Raw genomic sequence first — 16,163 nt, forward strand, 5'->3', positions numbered from 1 at the left:
GTACAGTTGCTTATAACAGATATTCACAGTTTATTATAATTAACTGGACAACCTTGATGACACTCTTTTAATACTCATCAATTAACAGTAGTTAATAAATAACTTGAAACATACGCCTGGTGTTTGTAATCCACAACTAGAAAAATATCATTCTGTATGATGACTGACTGGCTTGGTTCTTTAACATCTGCTTCCACTAAAGTGATATCGCAGACAAGACTTCGGAGAGCTGAAGCTTCTTCCTGTATATTTAAATGGATTGTATTTTATAGGAAAAATAAATTGGCCAATCGACCTGAATCACCTGATTGTACTAATCATCTTTGCAAATAAGAAATAAGCCTTGTATACGGATTAAGAGCTGTGTCAATGCTAATACATTAGTTAAAGCATCCTTTTTCTGATATTTGAATTCTAAATTTGAACACTTAAAGGCTTGATGTTTGATTTAGCGCTATAGGAATCCGTGCAAACTACATATTGTTAAAGTTTAATAGGAAAATCAACCAAAAATAGTTCAATTCCGTTCAGTATTTACAAAGTGGCAATAAATTGAAATTTCATCAATCTATGCTGTTTGCTATGTAACTAGACACTGTTGTCTTTTATTGGTAGCGGAGATTAGATAAAGAGCTGGTAGTTCTCACTATAATAGTTAAGAACTAGATAACATAAAGGGAATTTGCTAAAAATTTCAGTCAAATTGATCCACTCTGAACAAAGATTTTAACAATTGAATTTTCGGCCTAGCCTCTATCATCATTACTAAAGTCGGCCCAATAAACATTGCAGGCAAGCGATGGCATCGAGAGTTGATTATGGTCTAGATAAATTAATTAATGTCTAATTAATAATTTAGATAACATTCCAGGCCTAAAGAAAGACCTGCAATAGGCAGATTTAGCTCTTGCATAATGTATGTTTAATTTTGTTATCTTCATTAAATGTTAAATAATGAATCAGAGTACAGATTAGTGTGGATTAAGCCGTCAGAAATTTGATATTTAGCGAAATCCTTGTAACACATGAAGCCTTAAAGTAGTGGTTCTCAACCTTTGTGTACCATGCCCCACCTCAACATTGCAAATTATTTTGTGCCCCCCTTCGATATGAAAACAAATTGAGTTTCTTAAAAGCATATAGCCTAATAAAATTGAATCTTTCAATCGATATTGATTCCTTCCGATAAAATAAAATTATTTAAATAAAATAATAAAGAATCAGAAAATAATTAATTTATATAGGTAGTAATTAGTTTTAAAAAAATCAGGTTAGTGAGTTCCTTGTACTTGGTGTTTACAGCAAAGTGTTTTAATATGAGGCTCTAATTTAGTCAGTTTCAGTCTCAAGTCTCCTCGTTTAGTGATACCCAGTCAATTTCTTTTTTTCAATAATAAGTCACTCACAGCACTAAAATCATATTCTACCAAATAAGAAGATTGGAATGACAACAGCAGGGCAGTAAGATGTTAAAGCCCATGTCGGTTTGTTTCTCTAGCTCATCACAGAGCCACATCAAGTTCTTTTTATTTTGAAGAAATTTTTAACAGACTCATTATTTCTTACAGTTCTTCTTGATAATGTTGCTCTGGTGTAAAAGTGATCATGAAACCTGTGAAATTTTTTTCTTATTGACATCATTTTCAAATTGCCCTCCCCCCCCCACCCCATAATATTCCAATAGCCCCCTTGTGTGGTGTGCACCCCACGTTGGGAATCACTGCCTTAAAGTATGGTTTGTAAATATTGATTGATTTTATAAGATTGAAATATTTGGCATTCATTGCTTTATCTCCGAGGTATTTATTTTCCATGGGTTTCTAATTAAACATAGCACTAAAATTTGATATTATTTCCCAAAACTACAACTTTAGATTAGTAAGCAGGGTGTGCATGATCTAAGAAATTAATAACTGTTATTCTTTAATTTTCGATTACAACATATAGTTATTACACCTTAATAATATCTAATTTTCCTTTTTTAGTTTAACTAATGTATATGATAATTTATTTTTCTCCATCCTTTCCTATATTTTCAGTTGATGTTCGTTTACCAACTAACTGTGAAATGTTCCTACAAAATGTCTTCCTGGTTTTCTTTGCCCTGGCCATGATCTGTTATATTTATCCCTGGGATTTATTAGCTGTTTTACCACTTGCCATTTTATTTATTATCCTTGCTTTGATGTTTGCTCCCACCCTCCAACAGTTGAAGTATGTGGACAACGTCACCCGAGCGCCGTTTCTTAGCCATCTCGCCACCACAGTCGAGGGCATTTCCACCATACATACATTAGGTCAAGCAGACAGATTTTCTAAGCAGTAAGACAAAACCGCAATTATTTATGCACACTGATTCACTATGTATATAGTAAACAATACAACACGCTTACTTTTAACTAATGCAGAAATACTAATATAAACTTGAAGTCTTAACCCTTTGCCTGCCAAGTAATTTGATAGAAATTTGACAGGTTTTAAACACTTTAATAAATTGTTATAACTGGTTAATATAGTTAGATTTCAGTTCACATATGTTAGTGTTAAGACATTCATTTATATCAGGGTCACCATTTTGATGCATGGGTCTATATATATATATATATATATACTTCTGAGCAAACAATGCTATATTTGAGGTTAGTAATGGAGATCTACACTTCCAGTGCTTAATAAAAAATATTTACTTTTTCATGAGATATGAAGTGTTTTAGTTATTTCAAATGGTGTAGGTGTGGGGAAAATGTCGCAGTTTTGTAACTTAGGCAGACAAAGGGTTAATTGTACTTCAGTTTGAGCCTTAATATGGAAAAGTTTGCATAATTATCATCTTTTTTCAGTATATCTAAACTTCACACCAGTAAACACAGTGCAAATTAAACCTTTCCATGAACTATCTAAATCTTTATGATTGGATAATGAAATCATTTGATTGCTCAGTATATAGATGTAAACCATTCCGTATCTAATGAATAAAAACAAACATTACCAAAAACCCTTTATTAGCACTTCCTTAAATGTTTTACCATCACACTTAACTAACTTTGAAATTTTCATTTTAACCACTCACTATTTGCATGACTAATCATAATAGACATTTCATTTTTTCAATTTAAAAACTTAAACCATAGATTCCTTGTTTTTTTCTGAAAATTAAGTGAATTTAGCAAAAAATAATGTAATAATGTAAACCTCACTTTTATAATCTGTCATAGATATCTATTACAGAATTTCTTTTCTCTTGTCAGGTTTAGTGAAATGCTGGATCGTAATGCTGTTCCGTTTTTTCTGTTTTATGCTGCTAATCGTTGGTTAGCTTTGTTTCTAGATCTGATGACGATAGTTGTTATTGGTGTTACTGGCTATTTAGTTGTTTTAACTAAGCAACCAGATAATTCGGCTTTAGCTGGTCTAGCTTTATCATTTGCTGTTCAGGTACAGTCATATTACATTTCACAATTAACCCTTTGCATGATTACCATTATCTATGGCTAGAGCCGATTTTAAACAGTAACCTTCAGCATTTTATCGTAGCTGGTACCAAATGATGTAGGAAATTGTTTAAAAGATTGATTATCACTTAAAAGTGAAATAATTTTGGTAAAATTTGCATAACTATCTGCCAGATATAGGAAAATAATGTTTGAAAATATTGTGAGAAATTTTAGCTCTAAAAGATAGATGAGAGAAGTTGAGATAATTTGCTTATTGTTAGTCGAAAGTTTGTATATGCATTGCCTTGAATATTATTAATTTAACTAAATGTGATTATTATTTGATTTTGTTATGTCTGTTATTTTAGATAACTAGTATATTACAATATACATTACGACTAGGTATAGAAACTGGTTCACGTTTCTCATCAGTACAGAGAATACAAGACTACATTGAGGTATTATGTTTATTTTATATTCATATTACATGAATGTACCATTAATTCTTATTATATAAGGAAAATGTTTTAGGGTGGGTATGCAAGTTAATAGTACCATATTAATTGAATCCTGAATAGCTGAATGTCCATTAGATTTCTTTGAGTAATCGTTAAAAGATTTTTATTATAAAAATTTGTTAGAAATGCTCAGGACAAGGTTATTCTTTAATGTCTGCTTAATGTAGCCTGATTGAGCTCAATTTTTATTGTCTAAACATTCACAGGGTGTTATAAACACTGGGATATTTGACATGGAATGTTGTGAACTCCCATAAGAGTTCAGTTCTCTGTTGCACTGTATTTTTGCACATGTACATGTATGTATATTCAGTTACATTTTCCAATATATAATTTTTTTTAAATTATAATTCAGAATCTTCAAACAGAAGGAGCCGTAGCCAGTGAACGTTGTAGTGTATTATCTGATTGGCCTAAAGAGGGTGGTATAGTATTTAACAAATACAAGATGAGATATAATGAAGGTCTTCCATTAGCTATGAAAGGTTTATCATTAACTATTAAACCTAAAGAGAAAATAGGAGTAGTTGGAGCATCAGGATCGGGTAAGATTACTGTGTTGTCGCCGGTCATACACATAGCTTACTTATATGATGGTAAAATAGAGCTTCCGTTATAGTGTTGCCGAGTCAAATTGCTCATTTTGAACAAAACGCTTGAAAGAGCCAGTATATTGCAAGTGGATATAAAAATAAATGATCTAGAGCTTTTCAGTTTGTGTTTTGCTGGGATTGTTCAGCCATTCATAAAGAAAAACTCTTTTGAAAATTCAGAGTTAACTATCGATTTTTGGTGAAATTATATCCCGTCCTGGTAAATGCTTATAAAACCTTGGAAACACTCTAAATGTTCACTATTTTTTGGACAGTTCAGATGACAAATCTATGAGATTTTAATGCCACTGCTCTGTACAGTATTATATACTATGTAAAAATATATTCACACACTCTCTAAGTTTTGCTGAATATCATATTCTAATAGTAAAATCAGGTTTACGAAGTGGATACAGACTGCCCATATAAAATTATGCAAATGCTGAAATCAAAGAAAACCATAAATAAATAACCAAAAATACATCCTCCCAACCTTACATAATAGTCCCTAACATCCAAATTACATTTTGACATTGCATGATATTTGTGTTTTTGTTTTTGCAGGAAAATCATCACTTGGTGTAGCTTTATTCCGTTTGTCAGAAGCAGCATCTGGTGCCATTTATATTGACGGTAAAAATATACGAGATATTCAACTGTCTGTCCTACGATCTCATCTTTCTATACTAGTACAAGAACCAGTTTTATTTGGAGGAACATTAAGGTTAGTTACATATTGGGGATACTCGATTGAACGTTAAGTTATTTTAATTCCCTCTATTCCAAAAATAGTGTAATCAAGTGAAAAGGGAGATTACAGGCTACAACGCATGTGCCGACTGCATAAAAAAAATATCTCAACCGATCATGACAGCTGAAACATATTTGTTACTTAAATGCATCACGCTTCTACTCACACCACCACAGCTGTCGGGACTTGCAGAACTGTGACAGGACTGAATTCAGTATCACTTGTTTGCAATTCTGTCAATTGAGGACGCATTCCGGACTGACAATCAAACATGCCCTTTATAAATATCTAGAGTAATAAGGGAGACTGTCATACTTTCACCAAGAATTTCCAGTTTTTATAACAATTACCTCTTTCTTATATTATGAATATGGATGAAAGGTATTTAAAAAACAGTAAGTTAAAAATACATGAGTTAAGAGTTTAATAAAGAGTTGGTCATTCTTGCTATAATAATTCAAAAATAGATGATAAAAAAAGAAAATATGGAAAATTTCAGTCAAATTACTTGATTCTGAAAGGAGTTGTCACTGTTGGAAGTTTGGACTACAGAATAGGCATCAACTGTGTCCGGACCCTCTACGAGAATTGCCTATCGTTTTATTAACAGACGATAACTCCACCCACATATTCTTGATTATCAAGTAACATTCTCAATGGGTACCCTCACTTGGCAGGCCTTTCATCGGCTGTCTCCGGTAGTGACATCAGCCACTAACGGTAAACGTTAGCTTGGTAGGTCATTCATTGATTTAATTTTAAATGGACGACTGTTTAAATCCAAGCGGTATTCAAGCCATCAGAAGGTGTACAGAGTTGATTTTGAGCTTGTCGTGTAAATAAAGGTCTAATTAATAATTCTTATAACATCTAAAGCCTAAATAAAGACTTCCAATAGGTAGATTTAGCTCTTGCATAATGTATATTTAAATGTTGACTTACAGGCTGATATCAAAGTCCAATATATTCAGTGATTCCAGATGGTCTGTGTGACTGACAAATATTGCCCAAAGATGGTAACAGTTTGATTCATTGGATGAATAATAATATAGAAAGAATTTTTGTTAAAATGCTTAATATTAGTTGTTTTTAAATGTTTTGTTTTTAGATATAATTTAGATCCTACATGCCAATATCATAGTGATGAAGATTTATGGAAAGCTTTAGAAAAATGTCATATGAAAGGAAAGGTAGATACAAAACACAAATTATTCAGTAATCTTGGTATCTTGATGTCCTTCATTTAAATCTGTGTTGAATTTATTTGAGAAATGTCCCGGTTTACTTTTAAAATTGGGGGGGTTGCATGGCTGAATGGTTAGCATGTGTGTGCTGTATCATGAGGTCTGTCATTGAGTCAACTGGCGTGGTTTTGACTCCTCGGTTGTACGTGACAAGGAGTAGGGTTGCCTGTCCAATCTCGTGGGTTTTCTCTGGTTTCCTCCCACTGCTAAAGACCCCTAGGAGCAAGCGAATTATTGAGATAAAATTGAACCATGTGTTAATCCTGAAATGACCTAGTTTGTGTTGAGTGGCTGTTAAACCCTATTTCTCTCACTTTTAAAATTTTAAGTCCTGAGATATAACTTATTTGTGTTAAACTAGGGTCAAATTAAAACAAACTGACCTCTGCTTAATATTTCAAAACAACAATTGCATAGGCCTTGTTCCATAAGTAATCAAAATAACTTATAACAGATGAGGTCACCCCGATTTTGAGCTAAATTTGAGAGGTTCATAGTTTTGGTAAATTTATTAATTTTACTTCCCATTCACTGTACAGTTAATTTTTTAATTTTACTTTCCATTCACTGTGCAGTTAGTTTTGGTACAGTACAATTATTAATTTTGCTTCCCATTAAAGCATGTACAGTGTATTATGCAAATTTTAGTTATTTAAAAAGTGTATTTACTAATAAAACATGTATTTGTTAGATACAGGGATGAGAACGGTCCACACAATTACTAGACATGTGTTAAATTTGAAAACCCAAAATATATTTCCTCATTATTTCTTTTGTAGATTTCTGAATTAGATAAAAAATTAGATACAATAGTTGAAGAAAGTGGGCGTAATTTTTCTATGGGTGAAAGACAATTGTTGTGTCTAGCCAGAACTCTTCTCAGACATAATAAGGTATGTCAACGAGTAGGTCGACAGATCAAATAAATGATTCTGTTACATGTTTGTGTTCTAGTCATATTGTCTACTGTTTACATGGTCCATGAAAGTTACAGTCTATTCAGTGTTGTCTGAATATTAAATCGGTGTTGTCTATGTTGATATTGAAAACTAAACCATCTTGTCTATATATTTTTACAAAGTGTAATTGGTATTGACCAAATATTCAAAAATTATATCGATATTGTCCAAATAAAGTTTATTGTAATGATTTTGTTGGGGTTTTTATCTTACAGATATTAATATTAGATGAAGCTACAGCATCAGTAGATACTAGAACAGAACATCTAGTACAACAAACAATACAAGATGTATTTAAAGATTGTACAGTTTTAGTCATAGCACACAGATTAAATACTGTATTAAATTGTGATAAAGTTATTGTGATAGATAACGGAAAGGTATTTTCTTTATTTACTGTTTAAAGCTATGTATTATTTCTTGCAATTTGAATATGTAGGCCTACTCTATAAAGGTCAGGATAAATATCCAGACTATCAGAAAAAGTATATATTTGTTACTCAAAACGTTCTGGGCCCTTATTCACGAAAACTTAAAATAAGATACAATCGAAATTTTAAGAAATACTTCAATTCGATTGGCTGACCAGTAAAATCAATTTGCATATATCCAATGAAGTTGCAGTATTTCTTAAAATTTCGGTTGTAACTTAGTTTAAGTTTTCGTGAATAAGGTCCCAGACTTAGAAATCGTAGTAATTATGAATGAAATGTCCTGTATGTGAGGTAGATTATTTACTATATAACCCCCTTCAATAGGTATTGCTGTCAATTTTTGAAAAACTGATAAATTTATGGACCTGGGTTATCCTAAGGAATTCTGTCCAATTTCAACATTTGTGTTTCCAAGCTTAATGACACAATGATACATTACAAATTAAGGGAGACATATTGATTAAGTAGTTTTACAGAAAAAAATTATCAGGGCCCTGTTTTTATACGCCCACATTTTCATGTGGACGTATATTGTCGTCGCCCCTGTCCGTCCGTCCGTCCACAATTGTTTGTGAACAGTCTACAGGTCACAATTTTTATTCGATTTCAATGAAACTTGAAATATAGGTTTATCACCCTAAGATCTCGGTTCCTTTCGATATTGGCATGTATCGGACCGTAACTTCATGGATTATGGCCCCTGATTGTACGAAAAATCACGTTTTTAGCTTGTGAACACTGTAGATTTCACAATTTTTATCCGATTTGGTTTAAACTTGAAATGTATGCTTATAACCCAAAGATCTTGGTTCCTTTCGATATTCGTGCATATCGGAACGTAACTTCCTGAATTATGACCCCTTGTAGACCCTATAGAGGTCATAATTTTTATCCGATTTAAAAAAACATATTATGGTATCACCGTTGCACCCTAAGGACAACCGAGTTCGAATTTTGTGAAAATCGGCGCAAAACTGACAGACAAAATGGCCGCTGTTCGTTCTCAAATAGCGTAAAAATATGCTATATCAAGGTTGTGGACCCTATAGAGGTCACAATTTTAATCCGATTTTGTTGAAACTTGAAATGTAAGTTTATAACCCAAAGATCTCGGTTCCTTTCGATATTCGCGCATATCGGACCGTAACTTCCTGAATTATGGCCCCTGATTGTACGAAAAATTGTGTTTTTAGCTTGTGGACCCTATAGAGGTCATAATTTTTTCGATTTAAAAAACCGTATTGTTATATCACCGTTACACCCTAGGGACGACTGAGTTCGAATTTCGTGAAAATCGGCCCGAAACTGAGAGACAAAATGGCCACCGTTCGTTCTCAAATAGCGTAAAAATATGGTATATTAAGGTTGTGGACCCTATAGAGGTCACAATTTTTATCTGATTTTGTTGAAACTTGAAATGTAAGTTTATAACCCAAAGATCTCGGTTCCTTTCGATATTCGCGCATATCGGTCTGTAACTTCCTGAATTATGGCCCCTGATTGTATGAAAAATCACGTTTTTAGCTTGTGGACCCTATAGAGATCATAATTTTTATCCGATTTAAAAAATCGTATTATTATATCACCGTTACACCCTAAGGATGGCTGAGTTTGAATTTTGTGAAAATAGGCCAAAAACTGAAAGATAAAATGGCCGCCCTTCGTTCTGAAATAGCGTAAAAATATGGTATATCAAGGTTGTAGACCCTATAGAGGTGACAATATAATTCTATTTTGATGAAACTTGAAATGTAAGTTTATAACCCAAAGATCTCGGTTCCTTTCGATATTCGTGCATATCGGAACGTAACTTCCTGAATTATGGCCCCTGATTGTACGAAAAATTGCTTTTTAAGCATGTGGACCCTATAGAGGTCATAATTTTTATCCGATTTAAAAAAATATATTATTATATCACCGTTACACCCTAAGGACGACTAAGTTCGAATTTCGTGAAAATCGGCCCAAAACTGACAGACAAAATGGCCGCCCTTCGTTCTCAAATAGCGTAAAAATATGGTATATCAAGGTTGTGGACCCTATAGAGGTCACAATTTCTATCCGATTTTGTTGAAACTTGAAATGTAAGTTTATAACCTAAAGATCTCGGTTCCTTTCGATATTCGCGCATATCAGACCGTAACTTCCTGAATTATGGCCACTGATTGTTCGAAAAATCACGTTTTTAGCTTGTAGACCGTATAGAGGTCATAATTTAAAAAAACATATTATGGTATCACCGTTACACCCTAAGGACGGCTGAGTTCGAATTTCGTGAAAATCGGCCTAAAACTGACAGACAAAATGGCCGCTTCTTGTTCGCAAATTGCGTAAAAATATGGTATATCAAGGTTGTGGACCCTATAGAGGTCACAATTTTTATCTGATTTTGTTGAAACTTGAAATGTAAGTTTATAACCCAAAGATCTTGGTTCCTTTCGATATTTGCGCATATCGAATTGTAATTTCCTGAATTATGGCCCTTGATTGTAGGAAAAATCACTTTCGTTTTAGCTTGTTTTCTATCCATCTCTCGAAAATGTGGGCGTATCCTGCCTGGCAGCCACTGGTTTAGAATAAAAGAGCAACTGCCACTGGACACAAAATCAATAAAGAAACGTGTAACTGTTGATGTGCTCTATTGTTAACAAATCACAGTTGTCTAGCTTTGAGTTGCAAAATTCTGATTAAATGGCACTGATTAATATTTTTGTATTCTCTATGCTTTATTCTTCAGGTGGTGGAGTTTGATTGTCCCAATTCTCTATTAAATAAATCTTCCTCCAAACTCAAACTAATGCTTGATGCCATGAAATCTCAACCTAAAGAATCTATGTCGGAAGAACAAGTAACAGGGGAGGTAATCAGCTAACCAAAGTAGCTCCTGTTGCAGAAGTAGAACTTCGTAATATGATGTTCTTTAGTCAATATTTTTGAACAATTTCTTGGTTTTTTTTTGCTATATTTTTGCTTGCTTGAATTACAAATGTCTCCCAGACCCATGGGTGTGAAACAAAGTCCTTTATTGTATATTTTAAGCTCTATTTATTATAATTTATTCTGTTGCTTTAGAAAAATGTATCCTAGAACTGTTTATGTAAATAATATATTTTGGAAATAATAAAAACAACCACTAAGGCATTAATGCATGTGAAGTACCACACACTGCATTACATGGGCTATACTATATACCGGAAAACATTGGAAACACTGGAAAACTACCGGAAAACACCATGTTATACTGAATACTGGAAAAACACTAAATACCGGAAAACACACTAAATACCGGAAAACACCCTAAATAGGTAACCCAGAGAAGGGCTATACTATAAACCAGAAACTAACCCTAACCCAAACCCAGGCACACAGAGGACCAGAATCAAGATTACCTATTTAGGGTGCCAGTCTCTGGGTTACCTATTTAGGGTGCCAGTCTCTGGGTTACCTATTTAGGGTATTTTACGGTATTTAGTGTGTTTGTCGGTATTTAGTGTTTTTCCGGTGTTTTCCAGTATTCAGTATAACATGGTGTTTTCCGGTAGTTTTCCAGTGTTTTCCAGTATATAGTATTGTCACATTACACTATTTAAACAATTTTTCAAAAATATAAAGAAGTCAATATGTTCTTTGAGTTTACTCCGGTACTGATGTTGGTGCTGATTTAAATAATTGGTTATAAAACATTAAAAATAAGCCCCAAAAGTATCGGAATATGTTGCATTGAACTACTTAAATTTGATTGAATGTGTGTTCACTTAACTTCTTCAAAAGTGTTATTTGTATATGTTTAATTTTAGTGAATTGCCAGAATTGTTTGTAATTATGAAGATAATTTCATTTCAACAGGTCTGATTTTTCTCTGAGGTCAAATAAAAAAACCAGTGTCATTGATCCGTCAATAAAATAGCTGTTAAATCGCAGTTTTTCAAAATCCTGTTGTCAACTGTTCAAAAGTAATAGGACCCCTTTATGGTTTTAAACTGATTGTTCTTTGCAGGTACGTCATAGGTTGTGAACATTATTTATACTGCTTCATAGAGAAGAGTATAAAAAGCTGAATTTATGCTCTCCAATAAAACTGCATTTATTAAACTAATCTTTCAATTTTATTAAAATATATTATTATGAAATGATTAAATTTATTACATGTTATTTTTAAAGAATAGATTAAAGGGGCAACATGCCAAATACCTCATAAATAATATAATAGTATGTACTATGTTAAAGGTATATTATGTATGATTTAGATAAAGAGCTGCCTGTTCTCACTATAACAGTTTAAAAATAAATAACGAAAAATGAATATATTGAAAATTTCAGTTAAACATACATTACGCAAGAGCTAAATCTGCCTATTGCAAGTCTTTATTTAGGCTTCAGATGTTATCGAAATTATTAATTAGACCTTTATTTACACAACAAGCTCAAAATCAACCCTGTAGACCCACGGATGGCTTGGATACAGTTTGGATTTAAACAGTCGTCAATTTAAAATTAAATCAATAAATGGCGGACCAAGCTAACGTTTACCGTTAGTCGCTGATGTCACTACCGGAAACTGGTGATGAAAGGCCTGCCAAGTGAGGCTACCATAGCCATTGAGCATGTTACTTGATAATCGAGAATATGTGGCTGGAGCTATCGTCTGTCAATCAAACAATCGCCAATTCTCATAGACGGTGCGAACACAATTGATACCTATTTCTAGTCCAAACTTCCAACAGTGACAATTCCTTTCAGAATAGAGTAATTTGACTAAAATTTTCAACATTTTCTTTTATTATAGCAAGAATGGCCAACTCTTTATAAAACTCTTAACTAAATGTATCTTTAAGTTACTTTATTCTGATCAAAGTTTTGAATATTTGAAGTTTTTACAAGAAATAGCGTTAATCAATCTGATTAAAACACAGATCTTATTTCGGTGTGTTCTTTATAGTTCAAAATTTTGTTTTACTTGTCTTCACTAAACTAAGATCTGGAAGGAATGTTAAATAACCCACATTCTGGTTGATGTGAGGGATTAGCAATCAAATCGTCTGTCATGCGGAACTGTGTGTAGACATTTGCAGTGATAGAAAATATATCAAGCAAAAGTTGTATTTCTGAATATCCAATTGGATCACTGATGCTGATTGGTTATTCGAATGACTGACATCATCTTCATGTAGAAGAGGACATTAAAAGTATAGATAAACGAAATGAAATACAGGTTCGAATTTTAATCAGATTGGGCGTAAATAGTCTGGATTGTCAAGTACCATTGCTATGATAAGTCTTGATTGTCCATTTTAACGAAAATATGACAATGTCTAATCCATTTAATATCTCAGCCATCCGATGTTCTAGAGAGTTGAATAAGTGTCTAAATAATAATTTATATAACATTTGAATCCAGAAAAAAACCTGGCAATAGACAGATTTAGCTCTTACATAATGCATCTTTAATAGGCTAGCTTTTATGATAAAGCAGAATTGTTGTTTTATGGCAGGTGTAGATCGATACTATTAATTCATCCATATGCCTTAAATTTTGCTAAGAAGACTTTTGACTATGTATTGTTAACTCCTTTTGAGTATCATTTTGCTTGTTGAGCCTTTAAAAAATAAATAATAGTTTCCCATTCTATTAAAGCCTTAGTGCATCATTTGTGATTGCTAAAATATTCTTACATTGATTATTTAACATTTAATTAAAAAAACAGCATCAAAATATCAACTGTAGATAATCTCAGTCGGATTAAAAGAAGGCACATCAAAAGATTTCAGACGGCTTGTTTGTGAGGGCTGTAAACAAAATGGCCTTAAACCAAAACAGCCCACAAGTTTGGACAAAACAGACATAAAGTATTAGTCAAAACAAACATAGATTGGCCATAAGGGCCATAAAAAATGAATATGATCAATTAAATGATATATTTAGATAAATTTGGTTTGTTTTGATTCAAGTACAGTTCGGTTGTTTTTGGTTTTAAAACGCCCACATTGAAAGGTGGTCGTATATTGTCGTCGCCCCCATCCGTCAATCGTCCACGATTGCTAAAGTTAATATACAATTCACTTAAAATTTATACGCAGTGCTTAAGGTCATGAGTTGAAAAATCCTATTGATTTTAGAGAACATAGTTATCATCTGATTGATTTTATATTTATGCACCATGTTTATGATTTTATATTTATGCACCATGTTTATGCTTATATATAATCGTTTTGATTGACTTTAGATTGATACACAGAGTTTAAGATCTTGAGACGAACAAATATATTGATTTTCAATGATTTTTGATAACTTGAACAGCTAAATCCATGATATTAAGTGTTTTGTATACTAAATGTTAGCATGGGCATACAAATTCTAATGATCTTCTGATAATTACTTAATGAGTTGTTACTCTTACTCTTAATCAGATTTTAGTGTATTATAAATGTTTCATTACCGACAAAAGTAAAAATATGCGACAACTCTTGTTGACTGCCCGGACGGACGTATGTTTCATTGCCTGTCAATCTATCTTTGTCTGTTCTGACCATATCCTGTTTTTACTGTCCACAGAGGATATTGAAAATTGAATGTTGCGAAATTTTCAATTTATCATGTCTTTATAATGTTGAAGGTAATGGAACAATTTTTGGACTGATTCTTTTTAGAGATTAAACATTCACAATATTGTAGTCTGCAGGGGACGTACCTATCTCTTAAATGGTGTTCAGAGACTTTAATTGAATAACATGCTGGTCATGTTTATTATATATACTTATCTTTTGCTATATATGTACAATGTACTATCATATATAAATATTTCCTGTGGAATTGTTATATACATGTATAGTCAAGTTATAGTTTATATTTTATGCCAACTTTTTTTTTTATATAAATGTTTATTTGATTTTTTACACTATACAATCTTTGTTAGATATTGATTTGAATATGAAGGACTTTATAACAATTATTTCAAAATCATCATAGAGATAATGAGACCTCCAATTAATAATGCAGGACCTTAACCAGTGAGCACCTGTAAACCAGGTAATGATAGCCTTGTGAGACCTGTAAATTGGATCTACTAGTGTATATGTAGTCGCAAATATCACTATACCGCTATTTGCCACACCCTTGTTAATCAATCATAATTTGACACCGGATATGGCATTCAGTCCAGCAAGGCTTCGATTGATGTTTCAAAGGGAAAGCAATCCAAGAGTTGTGAATAAAAGAACAAATAAAAGGACACGGTCCCAAAATGTATGTTTGTCTGAATCAATTACAGAAATAAAATCTACAATCTATAACATACTCACCAAGAAAAGAATGTTAATGGACAAAGTTTTCCAAAGAGCAATAATGGTTCATTTCAAGTTTTAGTTTCAGTTGGTATTGAGTAAACGCGTTGTTTGTCGGGTGTTGCGCTTGTGTACTAACTCAACTCACACAAAGAGAGTTATTTTCATCTAACTTATTGTGTTGGATAAAATAACAAATGGTCCAACTTGGTAATATTTTTAAAACTCAAAACCTGATCTAGTGTCATCTTTCAAATATATCTATTATTCAAAATTAAAACATACCTGAATCATAAAATTGATAATTCTAAAAACTTTAGTTTATGGTTTGTACCAATGTGAAAATAAACAGTATTTTTATACTCCCATGAGGACTTTAGCTATTGCCCCTGTCCATAGGTTACATAAAACAGATTAAATAACATTTGATCTTTTTAATATAGGTTGTTTTACATTAGTAAGGTGAGGAAGCCAAGTGAATTTAATGAATTTCATTAATCACTTTTAGAGTTATACCCTAAAATCTTGTGAACTCTCTAATTTAAAGATACATTATGGGAGATTAAATAAAGAGCTGGTAGTTCTCAGTATTATAGTTAAAAACTGGATAATGTAAAGGGAATTTGCTGAAAATTTCAGTCAAATTGATCCACCCTGCACCGAGTATTTAGCGATTGAATTTTGGGCCTAGCCTCGATCATCATCATTGCTATGATAAAAAAAACATAGTCTCGATTATCCATTTTTTGATTTAATCAGAAGCAGCAGACCGGGTTCTAATCCAGTAAATATCGCAGGCTAGCGATGCCATCGAGAGTTGATTATGGTCTGGATATGTTAATTAATGTCTAATTAATAATTTAGATAAAATTTCAGGCCTAAAGAAAGATCTGCAATTGACAGATTTAGCTCTTGCATAATGCATGTTTAAACATCTGATGAAGATATT

At 32.6% G+C, this 16,163-nt stretch overlaps 1 protein-coding gene across 2 annotated transcripts in view; it reads left to right on the top strand.

Annotated features, from left to right (window-relative positions):
• LOC126830905 (ATP-binding cassette sub-family C member 5) overlaps nucleotides 1–15,801 on the top strand; it is a 37,889-nt gene extending 22,088 nt beyond the window's left edge. The window contains exons 23-31 of one of the 2 annotated variants that reach the window (XM_050561407.1): nucleotides 2,040–2,322; nucleotides 3,249–3,435; nucleotides 3,803–3,892; nucleotides 4,308–4,497; nucleotides 5,110–5,269; nucleotides 6,405–6,486; nucleotides 7,320–7,433; nucleotides 7,715–7,879; nucleotides 10,671–15,801. In XM_050561407.1, coding sequence (XP_050417364.1) covers nucleotides 2,040–2,322; nucleotides 3,249–3,435; nucleotides 3,803–3,892; nucleotides 4,308–4,497; nucleotides 5,110–5,269; nucleotides 6,405–6,486; nucleotides 7,320–7,433; nucleotides 7,715–7,879; nucleotides 10,671–10,805 — 1,406 coding nt within the window. In that variant the 3' untranslated portion in view covers nucleotides 10,806–15,801. Of the gene's footprint in view, nucleotides 1–2,039; nucleotides 2,870–3,248; nucleotides 3,436–3,802; nucleotides 3,893–4,307; nucleotides 4,498–5,109; nucleotides 5,270–6,404; nucleotides 6,487–7,319; nucleotides 7,434–7,714; nucleotides 7,880–10,670 lie in introns of those variants that run through there. The other variant, XM_050561414.2, reaches the window with a different exon arrangement.
• Nucleotides 15,802–16,163: the final 362 nt, after the last annotated feature.

The sequence above is a fragment of the Patella vulgata genome, chromosome 1 (genome assembly GCF_932274485.2).
Source record: "Patella vulgata chromosome 1, xgPatVulg1.2, whole genome shotgun sequence".
Classification (NCBI taxonomy): domain Eukaryota; kingdom Metazoa; phylum Mollusca; class Gastropoda; family Patellidae; genus Patella; species Patella vulgata.